Raw genomic sequence first — 14,136 nt, 5'->3', positions numbered from 1 at the left:
TGTCACCAGGGATACCAGATTTGCAGATTTGTCTGCAAATTCCAGATTTTTGGAACGGACTTGCGCAGATCATTATAAATTTGCAGATATTTGCAGTTTTTCTGACTTTTATTGTTTTGGTGCAGATTTTTGTTCGAAGCTCTTTAAACTTTCACAGACTTCCTAAAAAAGTGTGCAGATTCTCGCAGATTATTTTTAAACCAGAAAATTCGAGTAGCCGGAAAACTGCTCGATTCTTTCGGTTTTCGAGCAGTTGCAGACATTTTTTTTAGAAAATATGGCATCTCTGTTTGTCACAAATAGTTCGCTCGCAACGCTGGTTGAAGTATCTTTATGTAAATATAATAACAATATACATACATACACGAAAAATTAATGGAAATAATCTAACCTGTTTTCTGTGGAAAACAGGCAGTACAAACAGTAAGATTCATAATGTACAAACTACAAAGCTACTGATTAAACTGAACCGGTTCATATTTTAGGTTGAACGATATTTCTTTAGATTTTCATGCAGAGCTGCCACAAATACAAATATTTGTGCATGCATAAATTAGGGACGCATCAATTATTTTACTTGCTGTGATTTCTGGCTCTACTAATGTTCTTGAATTTTAAAGTACTCCATAAAGTATTAATAATATTTATGTTATTTAAAAGATTAGACCGAGAAAATAAAGTACTCCGGAGAAAACGGCAGGATCCCAAATTTATGCATGCACAAATACCTGTATTTGATTATGGCAGCTGTTTTCATGGCTGCTTAATAATGTTTGTTTACGAAGAATTTATTGTTAGATTGGCTAGAACAAAAGCTATTGTAACGTGATACTTCTTGTGATACTATTGATAGCAAAAAAATGAACAAGTACTTGAGTTATTGCAAATCTATTGTTAAAACCAAGGTAAAAATAAATAAATTTAATTTTGCACGAAAAATTTTACTATTGATTTTCCAGGGACAACCGCGGATAGTCGTACTGGGGAACGAAAGCTGTGATTTAGATTCAGCCGTATGTAGCCTTACGTTTGCTTTTCACTTGTTCAAATGCCCCAGTTTGGTACAACCATTCCCAGGCTGGGAACACGTACTGCCGGTCTTGAATGTGTTTCGACACGAGCTGCCCATCAAGACGGAAGTCGTGTACTTTCTGCAGAAGCACCAAATCGAACTCGAAAATCTCATTTGTAAGGATGAAATTAGTTTAAACAAGGCTGCCTTAGAAAGGACCAAGTTCGTTCTGGTAGACCATCATATGTCCATATACGAAGCGAACGTTGTCGGGGTGATTGACCATAGAATATTCGATCCGCGGGCAAATTTACCCGATACGATCTTCAAATTGATGAGACCGGTCGGTTCATGTGCTACACTTATTACAAAAATAATTACAGATTACGATATGTTTGATAAACACAGGGATGATTTCACGTTGGTGCTCAAACTTCTTTACGGTATGTCAAAGCCTATTTCACGTTTTCAACCTCATTTTGAAATATTGTATACTATAGGTGCCATAATCTTAGACACGGTAAACTTCTCTAAGCAAGCTGATAAGGCCCGGGAAATGGATCATATGATGGCCGAATACATTGAGCAAAATCTTGAAATAAGCGAACTAGATCGTCGAACATTATTCGAGAACCTGGTCCTTAAAAGAAATGACGTTAGCGGTCTGGATTCATTGCAAATTCTTTCAAAAGATTCGAAAATCCTTTATCGACAAGGACGGACTGTGTCTATACCCGGTTATCCCATATTGGTGCAAGATTATGTAAAGATGTACGATGCTGAAACAAACCTGTTGAAGTTTGCGCAGACAACAGGATCCGACGTGGTTGTTCTCATGGGAATGAAAATAAACGCTGAGAGTAATCAGGTTAGGAGAGATTTAGGAATCGTCAATATCTGTGACCGTGATCTTTTCGAAAAGGTTTGTCAGATTAATCTCCGCTTTGCAAAGATTGTTTTTCATTTTGTTTACAGATCGTCACAGCTTTAACGACCAGTAAAACGCCGGATCTCCGTCTCGAAAAACGTTGTGGAAATGTGTATGAATGTGTATGCGGGATATATTTTACCCAAGGCAATATAGCTGCTTCTAGAAAACAGATTTTACCACTGATACGCAGCATCTTGGATGGGTCGTCGTAGTGTAGTTCAATTGATATAAAATTATGTATTTATTTATAAAATAGTGGAAACAAATCGAAAAAGTAGTTCGGGTTGTAAAAGGTAAGTCTCCTGATGAAGACTTCGACGTTTTAAATTATATGTCATTTGTATTCAAGCCATTTATTCTCACACGATTTCCAAAATACCTATAATAGACAATTTTCTTAACACTAACGATGAATTTTCGCATTTAACCTTTTACACTATTCTCTATTTTGGTCACCATAAGTTTTGTTCCGTTTCATTTGTACAGGGTTTCCTAAAGCGGGTTTCTTTGTACCTAACGTGTGTTCCTATTGAATTTCGATTTCTATATTCGTTTTACATTAGCATCCGAACGGGATATGTCTCTCATTTAAAATTTTATAAGTATTCACTTAGTTGTACGTGGGATGCGGTTATTGATTTGTTAATTTAAAATTTGCACTTTCGACTGATTGGCTTTGCTCGGTTGGTTCGGTAGAATGTTCGGTCCTATTTTGGCAGCTAACTTCGCAGCTTTCTTATTCACAATAGCGTCGCTAACAGTAAGGTTACTGTAATGATTCCCAAATGATTCGCAAGAACGTGCGCCGAGCTGGACCATTTCAGACCTGAGTAATTGATATTTGGAAGACGTTGCTCTACAAACAGAAAAACTTCATGAGCCAGCAATTTCACTTTCAGAACAAAACATACCTTTGTGAAACACAAACGAAAAACACAGGCAACAGAAAAGCTAGACAAACTAAGGAACATTTCAGTAGCTTACTGGAATAATCGATTCTAAAAGAAACGAAAAAACGAAACTATAACATTAAATAAATTAAAAACATACACGTAAACCAGGCGGAAACTACTGCTTACCATATAGATTCAGCCTTGCCTCAGAATGACCCACTTTGTTCGAAGCTTTGCAGATGTAATCGCCATAGTGTGAGCTTTCAACTGAGTTAACTTTCAACACCGAGGTGGTCAAATCATCCGGTTGTCCAGTTTGTGAGATGCTGCAAAATAATTCACCACAATTATCTATTGCAGACTGTATTTACTTACGGTTATGAGCAAACCTAAACGAGCCGCCATTGTGGATGGGATGTCCATTCTTGAACCATGAAACCGATGGTGATGGGAAGGCCTGTACTACGCACTCCAACTCGATGTCATACTCAGTAGCCTGTGCTACTTTTGGCCGAGGGATAGAAATGACCGGTGCGAATTCCACCTCTAGATTGATCGTTTTTGAATCGGGCTTTCCAACACCATTGTCGGCGAGACAGAAATACGTTCCGCGATCTTCCTTGGTTAGTGAGGTTAACGACAGCTCGCTACCGGCGTAACTTTGACCACCGATTGGTAGAATAGCTCCATATTCTCGCTTCCAGGTAATCGCGGGACGCGGATAACCCTCTGCCGAACAGCTCAGTTTGACGTCTTCGCCCTCCGCTTTCGTAACAGTAGTGGCGGCGAGATTATCCTGCAGCAACGGCGGATGACGGACCTGCAGTTCAACCGTAGCGGTCACTTTATTGGTACTGTTCACCTGAATCTGACATTCGTACAGGCCGGCGTCCGTATTGACGATGTCACTGATCTAAAGGGATGGAGAATGCGATTTGCAAAAGGGTTGCTAATTAGAAACATGTTTGCTTTGAAACGGGTCCCAGTGGAATTTGATCTGCATCATGGAGTGCACACAATAGGGAAAGAGATGATTTCCCCTGCACAATGAAGTTATTAAAATGCATAATTGATGATTCGTTCTTGACGTTTCGAGTGTAGGGAAAATGTGTTCTCTTTTATTCGGCTGGTAATTTATTGTTAAAATGCGATAAATTACAAACCCGACTTCGAGGTTGGTGCTTACCGTCAGTTTATACTTCATCGTATTATTTTCCTTATCGACGCTTAAATTAAATCTCTCTTCTGCAACGGCTAGCGTTGGACCCAACGAAATAGTGTTAACATTTTGTGACCGCTCACGATTGGTTTTCTGCCATCCAACGGTGAATTTGCCTACGTTGGTAATATCGCATTCTAACGTAACACTATCGCCGATGTCCTTGATCTGCTCAGGGGAAATAGAGGCTATGGTTGGAGCGGCTTGCTGCGAAGCGCCTAAGAAAAATAAAATTCAGTTAGGATTGTAGTTATTGATTTGTTTAGCGGGCTTAAGAAGAAAAGTCGCCCATCTTTCCAATTCTACATAGAAGCGCTTTGAAAGTGAACCATTCAAACACCGCCCAAAGTGATATTTGCTGCTATTATAAGCAAAATTAAATTAGTCGTTTCGATACGGATCATTTGATGACGCTTGCTATGTCATCTCTTATCATCGAACATTTCTTTTACGCTTCCTTTCATTCATAGGAACGCTCGAGGCATGGCAATGACCACCGTATCATTCATTAGTCACTCACAACTGTCGGAAATAAAAAAATATGACCGAGGAAGCTATTGCCATGGTAACACTTACACAGGTTCACGGCGATCAAGCAGCATATCGTTAATAAATCCAATCGTGGTAGGCGCATCATAATGGATAAATCAAGAAAACACCTCACTGGAAAACACCCACCCACACTGAAACCGCGATAGCCCTAAAAATGTGAAAACGCACGCACTAGGGGGGTCTTTTACTAACAGCGCGTCGCAATGGCTGAGAATAATGTACACAAGCGCTGATTATACGCCTATACCCTTCGCCAAGGTATAAAAATGATACAGGAAAGAAAACCGGCGCTGCCTAAAATCTGCTCCACAAGAAATCAAGCTATGCGTTGAATGATGCGACGAAACCGACCGGTCGAGATGAACTGATGCTGCGAGAGCATAGTCACGTCCTTTGAAGCGGCCAAATCATCGGGAGAGCATAAACATGACATAGAGAAAGAGTACTAGCAATAAACAGTACGTACGGCAAAGGATTCTATACGAAAGGTATTGCAATAAGTATTGGAAATAAAATTTAAATAACTCTTGTTCGATTTGTTCGGTGGAAATATTATGATAAAACCATAAACTTGATAACACTCGTTATCTGCCCTAGAATAAAACCATTCAAATGTTTGAACCTTTCTTCGTTCTAAGAGAAACGCCTCCGATTAGGATGCTTGATCTCTCGTTTCCTGGCTCTTTGTGACTTGCATTTATGCTCTTCTTCGCTCAAAGAAGTATGTATATGTATTTTTCAAACTTCAGCATAATGAAAATCTGCCTGCTGCGCAGCAGTAAAACATACACAATAAATAACGTTGAAATTAGGAATGTAGCCTGTTTTGTGACTCCGTTGGATGTAAAAAGTGCTCTAGACATTCCATTATGTTTTCTCATTCAGTCTCTTTAATTCTCCACATTGCATTCTCCCGCCATTCGTTAGGTATCATAATCCGCATTCCGGTAAGGATAGGCGGGTAGCCACTCAAATCCAACTAGGTGACATTAGGAACAGTCAGCTAGGGTCTATTCTACCTCTGCTCCTAGTCTGTCAGCGTACCGGCGAGGAAGCATCATACATAAGAGAAGAAAAAAACGAGACCGACTTTCAAAGCCGATTGTTTACTGGTTTGGAAAAGGGTGTATACATATTTTACACCTCACTTTCCGTGTCGTAAAGTCCCATCCCTAGGACGACACTTATTTTACTCACTATTCATTAAAACAAAAAACTTCAACTTAAAATTATTCAGCAACGGTAACTAAACCTCGCCAAACTAGCATGTAGCGGTTACAAAACTTTAGAATGTCTAGCTCGCATGGTGTATATTCATCAACGGCACCGCAAAATAGCACTACTCATCAACTCAAGCTCTCGTCGGAAAAATCATCTCGACAAGGAAAGTGGGGAAGCGGAGATTTTCAAACGTGACTTCAAATAGGAAATCTTTCTCACATGACGGCGTGGTAATCACGCTTAGATACAATAAGTGGGGTTTGGATCAAGGCGTAAAATTTAAACGGGTAACAAAGGGGGAACTAATTTGGCAACATCGCAACTAAGCAATTTAATTATTTGAATTTTTCAAAATATAATTGGCTTGTTCCTTTTGTTAACCGATGCATTTGTGTTTTAGTGTCGATTATGTGGTTTTAATCGAATTGAAAACTGTCGAACCGTCTTTCTAGCCAGTCATGTTGCGGTATAGGCGTAGAAATCGTAGAACATTCCATGTCCAGCGAAAGGCTAATATAAACTAAAGTAAAGGCAATACATATGCAAAACATGGGTGTGCTTTCACGAATCATTCAGGTGAGAGGGCTCGGCACTGCTCGGTGGATGTATTTATCACACCGCCTATGATATTCTACATTTGCCATCGTTTAGCGTACGTTCATCATCTTTCGCGGCGCTATTTCCCCATATGACCCTGTGGCAGGATAGCATTTCCGCTTACAGGCATATTATCCCAAACAGAGTGGTGCACCCGATCGAAAGGACTAGAAGGGACGTATACTAGAGACAAAAGGCGAAAAGACTGCTACTATACATACTCAACAATATACAATAGCGAAAAGTAATAGTATAATGTGTCATATATTGATCCTAAATAGGCTGTGTAAAACGAAATGTTCACCGAAGTGAATTAAATTTGAGATTCACTGCCGGGTGATGTGTTTCAGTTGACTTCTGGAACTCGTTCAGATTGGTAAAATATGCTCAAACGTTGAGTATAGATATTCTACTTATTAAGGTGGACTGAGCTACGAATACATACGCGGGCTTAATGAGTTTTTCCCTCCATCTGGTATCAAGGTAGTCTCCTAGGGCTGTTGATATTTCTTTTATACTTGAATGATAAAAATTTAAGCTGAAAGTTTCCCGTTTGTCCTTCACCGACGATTTGGAAATTTGCAATCAAATCAGTTCTATCAGCGATGCCCGATCTGGCTTTAATCTAATTCGCCTTTTGTCTAGAAACGTTCCACGCCACCCTGGGGTACCAATCGTTTACGAGCCTTAAGACGTTCACGCAATGCTTATCTACGTAAATACCGGCGCCGTAGATCCGCAGAAATAAAACGTGAATATAATCGTATCAATGACGAATATCGTCCGCTTAACGCCTACCTGTTTAAGTCGTATGAAAACTTTGAAGTTTTGTAAACTCGCAACGCAAATGCAATTCTATGTCTACCAGCGTCTATCTTGATGGCTCAGAATCGTGCTCCACTGCAGACTCCTGTAAAATGTTTGCATCATTCTTCTCGTCGCTATTTGCAAATGAGTTCGCCTCTGACGCAGAAGCTGAAATGGCTGCAGTGAAAGTTCAAACTTTCAAAATTACTCCAGTGATGATTGTTGAAGTAGCTCACAGAAGCTGGAGCGATCACTTTCCCTCGGACCTGGAGATGGGCGAACGCTCACGAGCCGTTCAAATGCACCGGTTCACAAGAAATAGCGTTCAAACCGTTCAAACGAACGGCTTTTGAAAATGAACCACGGTTCTTCGAACGCACCCGAAGGTAACACGAAGTTTGGTTCGTGGATCGTAATCTATCGAACTATCAACTTTTAGTGAACACACCGGACAAACGAACCGTGAACCATGAGCCGCTGATTTGTAATTGTATTTGTGTTGGTATTTTGGTTGATTCATCTGACAATTTTGATGTTATCTACATGAACATGAAACTTAAACTAAAACAAAGCTATTGCAGCATCCTAGACCTTATCAGTCTTCTACTAAAGACACGTGAAGAAACGTCTCCAAAGTCAAATAATTCTTCGGCCAGCGTGAAGGTGCTATAGCATGACGTCAGTGGTTCATAAAACCCGTACCCGTCCGATGGAATCTGGTTGTTCGATGAGTGAAGCTCGAAAATCATTACGGGACAGCAGAGCCGGGGCATCTCTTTCATTGTTAAGCAGCTTGACCACAAAAGTTGCTTGTTGAATCCTTCGACGACTCTCTAATGTCTCCAAAAGCTGTCAACGGTTTATGTAGCGGGGAAGATTGTTAGATAGATACCAGGGCAGATGTCTCAGGGCGATACGAACAAATTTTCGTTGAACACATTCTATTCTGGCTCTCCAACACAGGTTATGAGGGTTCCAGATGACACAGGCATTCTCAAGTATTGGGCGTACCACCGCACAGTATAATGCCTTCAAGCAATGGGGATCTATGAAGTCTCGGGAAATGTTTGTGATGAGCCCAAGTTGTTGCAAAGCTCTAGAGATGACAGCAGTATAATGTTGGTTGAACATGGGGATTGTTATCCAATAGAACTCCAATATGCAAAAGTCAGAGTTCGGATTTCAATTGGAACGCACACAACAAGGTCCCTGTTATCTTTGATCCCGTCGTAACTCACAGAACGAACCACTGTAGCCGTACTGTGTCCTACCATCAATATCATCCCAGCCTTGTGATCGGTGTCCTAAGTACATTATCTGTCGGAGCTCAGCCGGGACACACACTGCAAAGCACTATGAGAGCCCGTGGCGGCTCTGACCCCATCGTGACCCTCAGGACGATGCGCCACAGCCCTACTGTATCCTGCCATCAAAGTCGTCCCGGTCTTGTGATCGCAGTCGGGGCAGGGGTCTCTCAGCCTGTACCTCCAGGCAAGTACGCATCAATATGCCGGATATGGGGATCAATATGCCACCCCTGAAATATTTTGCCCGTAAAAACATGGTTACGAATCCGCAGAAGTCCAATAATCCAAAGTCAGCTATCGGATTTCATCCGGGATGCACACAACAAGTTCCCTGTTAGCTCTCATTCTATTGTGCCGTCAGAATGAACCACTGTAGCCGTACTGTATCCTGCCATCAATGTCATCTCAGTCTTGTGATCGGTCTCGTGAGTACGTCGTCGGCCAACTGTCGGATATCAGCTAGGACGCACACTGCAAGGCGCTATGAGAGCCACTGTTGGCTTTGACCCAATCTTGACTCTCAGGACGAATCGCTACACCCGTACTATGTCGTGCCATCAATCTCATCCCGGTCCCGTAGTCGCAGTCACAGCAGTCTGCATCACCAGACAAGTACGCGTGAATTTCCTGCCCTGAAATGTCTTTTGTCCGCAGCGACGTGTACACCACTTCGCCGTCTAGCCCGGTAGCCCAAGTTCATCGGTCAGCTGTTGGATTTCAACCTGGATACACACAAGGTCCTATGAAAGCCCCAGTTGGCTGTAATAAATAACGTATTTGTTAGTTATGCATAATTCGATATGTTATTTTGTTATATAAGTTAATCTTGCACTTCCTTAAAAGAGTTTCTAACTCACTAGAAGTGCAATCCTTTGTCCACAGACAAACAGACGAGACACTCGCGATTCCATTGTCCAATCAAAAACCACTCATTTTTCAAAAAAGCATGTTTCGCAACATGGCCACACCGCGGCACGCGGTCGTTGCTTTGAGTTTTCAGTATAAAACCATAAAATGTACAAAACCCTACAGCATAAAACCCTGCAAATGCAAGCTAGTCCGCAACATGCATAACAGAGGGTGCTAGTGTGCAAGTAAAATATGCAGGACGATAGTTTTTAAAGGATTTTCTTCTAAGTGTCATGTCAGTTCGTCAGTGCTGTGTCTTACGTAAAAGAAGGTTTTGTGCATTTGGGAGAAGAGGCTAAGTAGCTTCACTCCCAGGGGTTTTTCATTTCCCAGTGAATAAATAAAAAAAAACTCCAAGATCGCTAATTTGATCGACGCGTCCGAGAATAGCTCCATTTATCTGGTGATCAAATGAGATGGGCGTATTATATCGGCGATATGTTATAACCATACATTTGACAATGCTTATTGATTGTGAGCTTGTTTCTATTGCACCAATCTGCAAAGCTGTCCAACGGCGCTTGTAATCGGTAGCAATCGACGATAGATTTCACAACGGGATAGATCTTTAGATCGTCGGCATATACCAGCGCGCATCCGGAACCAAGCAGAATGGCAATGTCATTAAAATATAAGGCGAATAAGAAAGGCCCCTGGTTACTGCCTTGTGGATCACCAGAAGTATTACTAAATGCACGTGAAACTGTGGAATCCAGCTTGACGCGTAACGTACGGTCTGTAAGAGACAAGCTCAACCATGAAATCAATCTATCAGATACACCGAGTTTAAAGAGCTTTTGCAAGAGTGTTCGATGATCTACTCTGTCGAAAGCGGTCTTAATATCTGTGTACACAGCGTCAATTTGAGTTCGAGCTTCTGTGAGATGCAGATACTAGTGAAATCCATTAAGTTCGTCGCCACAGAACGACCTGTCATAAAACAGTGCTGGTCAACTAATATATAGTTTTTGGTGCAGCTCAGAATTATAGCTCTTACGATGATTTCAAAAAGCGTTGATCCAGCAGAAAGACTGGTTATGCCTCTGGACAGAAAATCATAGCCGGAACACCATCGGGCTCTTCAATCTCTTTGCACCAGAAATGTCCACGAAATGTGGATGAAATGACCATGTCGGGAGCGATGTCAAAATGTCCAGATCAACAGCACCATCAGGGACACCTGACGCAGCTATTTCAGCATCAGACTGCGTGAAGAAAAATGATCAGTAACAGTTGATGATTCCGTGCCGCACTAGCACTAGTCCGAACACACTAGCAGGAATGGAAGATCCTTTTTTCTTAGACTTTACAAATGTCCAAAATCTTTTTGGATTAGTTCGCAATCTGAATTGCGTCCGTAGTACGTGTAATTTGTAGAGAGAACTATTTAGCCTATGGTGTGCGTCGCTAACATATTTGAATGCGCGTTTATTCTGCGGTGTTCGTAGCTTACGAAGTAGTCTCTGCTTTACGCTTCGATACCGTTTCCATCTGTGCAATTCACTATTACTTCAGACAGGTTTTGAAGGAGGTCTGTTTCTGGGAAGATTCTCGTTCAACCAAGTGCAAATAGCATCGCTAAACCGCAATGTCATACCATCCACATCAATCTCGTCCAACAATTTAGCTCATTCCAGAGACGAAATGACCCGATGCACAGCGATCTCTTGTGCAGGAAGGCAACAAACGAGATCCAGTGTTCGTCCGAGGCTATTACGTAGTGAAATAACTTGTTTCAACTCCAGGGATTCAAATCCATCGACCACAGCAGCGCTAGCAGCAGGAAGCAAGAGAGAATTGTCGTACTGTATTCCATGCTCTTCATTAAACCAAGAGATTTGCGGTTGGTTATAATCACCACAAATGAGAATCCTTGCGTCTAAAGACCGTTTGTCACGTAATTCACGGATTGAGAGAATATGCTCATCGATAAACTTGACAACTTTACTTCTGTCAGGTGGGATGTAAACTGTAGCTAGAAAAAAATTAATTCCTTTGATGATAGCAGAAACACAGACTTGTTGAAGACAATTTACATGTCTTAAGTTGACCAGCGAACTAGGGAACTGTTAAGCAACGGCAATCAATACACGTTGAAGACTGATCCAAACAGCTGAAGAGAATCGATGCAGCCATCCAAACCGGTTTCAGTTAGCATGATTACATCGTAGTTACAGTCATTAGATGTAATGAATAGGTCGTCCACTTTAGTCCTTAAACCTCGCACATTCTGATAGTATACACAAATACCATCCACGTCATTGGCGTGCGCAGAAAGCTTCGAAACAAAACTCCCTGCACGTGGAGATTCCAAGCTGGAATGACAATTGCACTTGCCTGCATAACTGGGTTGGAAGACCCTGTCACCACACCAGCACACAGGGCAGGGACGATTGCTGGCTGAGGGATCGAGGGCTTCCATAATACCAACTTCAATGCGTCCCTTGTGACCTTCGGGTGACAATCGACGAGGACAAACTAATTGACTAAACTGGGAGGTGGAAGCAATCGTGAAGTCAAGTTCAAAACAACATCCATCTTGCCCGAGAGTGATTGTCGGGAGATCCCATCACCAACCACGACCGAAGGGCCAGGACGACTTTGTTGGCAGAAATTCTCGGAAGATTGTCGAATATGTAGATATGAACTATCAGCAAGCACGACTTGGTCGTTAGAGCGGCAGCGATCGTTGGAATGTTAAGAAATAACAGAGGAATTACCAGTTCCAAGCTACATGAAATTATTGTTGGCACTACTCAATTGCATCACGCAACTTGAAGAAAAAGCACAAGTTGACGTAGTTTACACTGGCATAAGAAAAAGTTGCGTTAGACCGGGCCGGATCTTCGCATTCTTCTTCTCAAACTGCATCGTTTGGGAGTCTCACATCACAGCAACTGTTGGCTTGGCTTGAATCGTATTTAAGCGTTGTTGTTGTTAGAATTGTGGTGTCTGTTGTTATTGATGTTGTTCGCAGTTCTGCGTTTACGGTTGCGTTGTTGTCGGCGTCTGCGTGCAATTTCTGCCCGTTTTTTCTTGCAGGCGGCAGTTTCGTTGCCTTGTGTCAAAGGAACTCCATTCAATTTTCCAGATTTTTTTTGCTGCCTACTATACGCCAGCCGGAGTTTCGTGGAGAGTCATTTCTTGTGAAAGAAGTGGGGTCAGTTCTTGTGGACGGAAGAAGTGAGTTTTCCATTTCTTCAGAAAGACTGCGGTCTTTCGGACAGAAAGACTGTCGTTGGAATGACATTTAATTTAGAAGTTTCGGCGGTGAGTAGTTAGTGCGCCATCCAGGACGACACCAAAATCACGAAAACGATAGACGCTTTGTAACAAATGACCCGCCAAATTGTAGCTAAAAGCTATAAGCCTATTTGTACGGTGAAATGAGATGCTGACGGAAAGCACTTTAAATTTGTTCGTTAGGCGTTGCAGTTCAATGCAGTCAGAATACATTTTAATTACCTTAAAGATTTTTACTTCGTCGGCATAAAAAACCGACTGCCAGGTGCCAGGAGAGCTGATAGTAAACAAAAAGAGAAAAAAGTAGTGGTACAACGTTGCTCCCCTGCAGTACGCTGGAGATGTTATGGTACGAGTCGGAAAACCCGGACTCGATCTTCACGGTGTGTTAGGTACAATTGTAGCTACTTACAGAACGTTGCGGAAACTCCCAGCTTCTCAAGCCTTGCAAGGAGGATACCGTGATCAACCCGATTTATCGCACGCAACGTTGGTTTAACGATGGTTCAGAAATAGATTTACAGGCAGGCCACCTTCATTTGCTTAAAGTTGGCCAGAACTGCGAATTTCTGCGAATCCTTGGAGTTCATATAGAAGGCGGTTGTAGGCTCGAAAATCACTGCAGGCATGGTTAAAGTGTCGCTTGGTGGCTTGGCCGGCAGTGCAATCTTTGAAATGCGCGAGGAGCAAAAGATCTTGCCCGCTTGAATCGACGGTGATGCCCGTTTCCCCATGAAGGCTTGAGGGCGGATCGGCGTATGGGAACGTAATAGGTGATCATCAAGCTGTTCAAGGAGCGAATGGATTGATCAACAGCGGTGTCAAAACCAGAATAAAATAACAAGGATCGCCAATCGACTGGTGCAATTGCCGTAGTGAGGTTTTATCAAAATCAGTACTATGGAAGTCTAAACCATTGCCGTCGATAACACTCTTAAACACGACAGAGATTGGCAAACTCAATGTAATGGGGTGATCGGCATCGAGCGGGATAATAGGTTCAGCCGCCTCGGTAATCGAACACAGTTGCATGGCAAGATCATTGGCTAGTATCAGATCTAACAAGCGATTATTCCTGTTAAGTCCTGGATTAATTTGTGTCAGGTCATGATAACATAAACCGTCTAAAAGCGCACTACAAGCTGCGGAAGCGTGAGAGAGTTGCAACGTTGGTAGTCGATGTTAAGTGACATTAAATATTTAAACGAAACAATTAATTATTTGTATCTAGGTTAACAACGCTCTTATAATGGTATATCTTGCTACAGAAAATTAATTGTTTCATTTAGTTAATGTCATTGCGCGTCTAATTTGATGAATATTTCTTGTAGCATTTTTTCTCGGCTTTACAATGGTGGTCTTAAAATTAAAATCGTTTGGGGGATCATGGCGATAATGGATAAAATCCGATATGGTGACCAAATCCAAGATGGCCGTCAAAAAGT

General features: G+C 41.9%; 2 protein-coding genes across 3 annotated transcripts; one reads left to right on the top strand and one right to left on the bottom strand.

Annotated features, from left to right (window-relative positions):
• The first annotated feature begins 374 nt into the window (after nt 1-374).
• Nucleotides 375-5,168, top strand: LOC128739541 (exopolyphosphatase PRUNE1). 2 transcript variants are annotated; one of them, XR_008412188.1, is made up of 6 exons: nt 375-423; nt 486-905; nt 960-1,455; nt 1,513-1,934; nt 1,988-2,236; nt 4,526-5,168. XR_008412188.1 is itself a non-coding variant. In XM_053835038.1 (5 exons), the coding sequence occupies exons 2-5, from the start codon at nt 861-863 to the stop codon at nt 2,153-2,155; spliced, it is 1,131 nt and encodes a 376-aa protein (XP_053691013.1). In that variant the 5' UTR covers nt 375-423; nt 486-860; the 3' UTR covers nt 2,156-2,371. The 2 variants fall into 2 exon arrangements, 1 of the variants encoding a protein (XP_053691013.1); XM_053835038.1 differs by lacking the exon at nt 4,526-5,168 and having other exon boundaries at nt 1,988-2,371.
• On the bottom strand, nt 2,654-4,930 carry LOC128739555 (lachesin-like). Its single transcript, XM_053835052.1, has 6 exons — nt 4,632-4,930; nt 4,023-4,273; nt 3,226-3,749; nt 3,023-3,162; nt 2,855-2,941; nt 2,654-2,799 (listed from the first exon to the last, which is right to left on the bottom strand). The coding sequence occupies exons 1-5, from the start codon at nt 4,690-4,692 to the stop codon at nt 2,916-2,918; spliced, it is 1,002 nt and encodes a 333-aa protein (XP_053691027.1). The 5' UTR covers nt 4,693-4,930; the 3' UTR covers nt 2,654-2,799; nt 2,855-2,915.
• Nucleotides 5,169-14,136: the final 8,968 nt, after the last annotated feature.

This window comes from Sabethes cyaneus, chromosome 1 (assembly GCF_943734655.1).
Source record: "Sabethes cyaneus chromosome 1, idSabCyanKW18_F2, whole genome shotgun sequence".
NCBI classification, from domain to species: Eukaryota; Metazoa; Arthropoda; class Insecta; order Diptera; family Culicidae; genus Sabethes; species Sabethes cyaneus.
Note: the sequence above shows the minus strand (reverse complement) of the source record. Positions and strands in the feature narration are given on the sequence as shown.

Bases quoted from the DNA above. Each gene is read 5' to 3' on its own strand.
- LOC128739541 (XM_053835038.1), top strand. From the start codon at position 861: ATGAACAAGTACTTGAGTTATTGCAAATCTATTGTTAAAACCAAG. The intron at 906-959 runs GTAAAAATAAAT...TTGATTTTCCAG, and splicing joins AATCTATTGTTAAAACCAAG to GGACAACCGCGGATAGTCGT. The intron at 1,456-1,512 runs GTATGTCAAAGC...TGTATACTATAG, and splicing joins GGTGCTCAAACTTCTTTACG to GTGCCATAATCTTAGACACG.
- LOC128739555 (XM_053835052.1), bottom strand. From the start codon at position 4,692: ATGATGCGCCTACCACGATTGGATTTATTAACGATATGCTGCTTGATC. The intron at 3,750-4,022 runs GTAAGCACCAAC...CCATCCCTTTAG, and splicing joins CGATGAAGTATAAACTGACG to ATCAGTGACATCGTCAATAC. The intron at 2,942-3,022 runs GTAAGCAGTAGT...CGTTTCTTTTAG, and splicing joins GGCAAGGCTGAATCTATATG to AATCGATTATTCCAGTAAGC.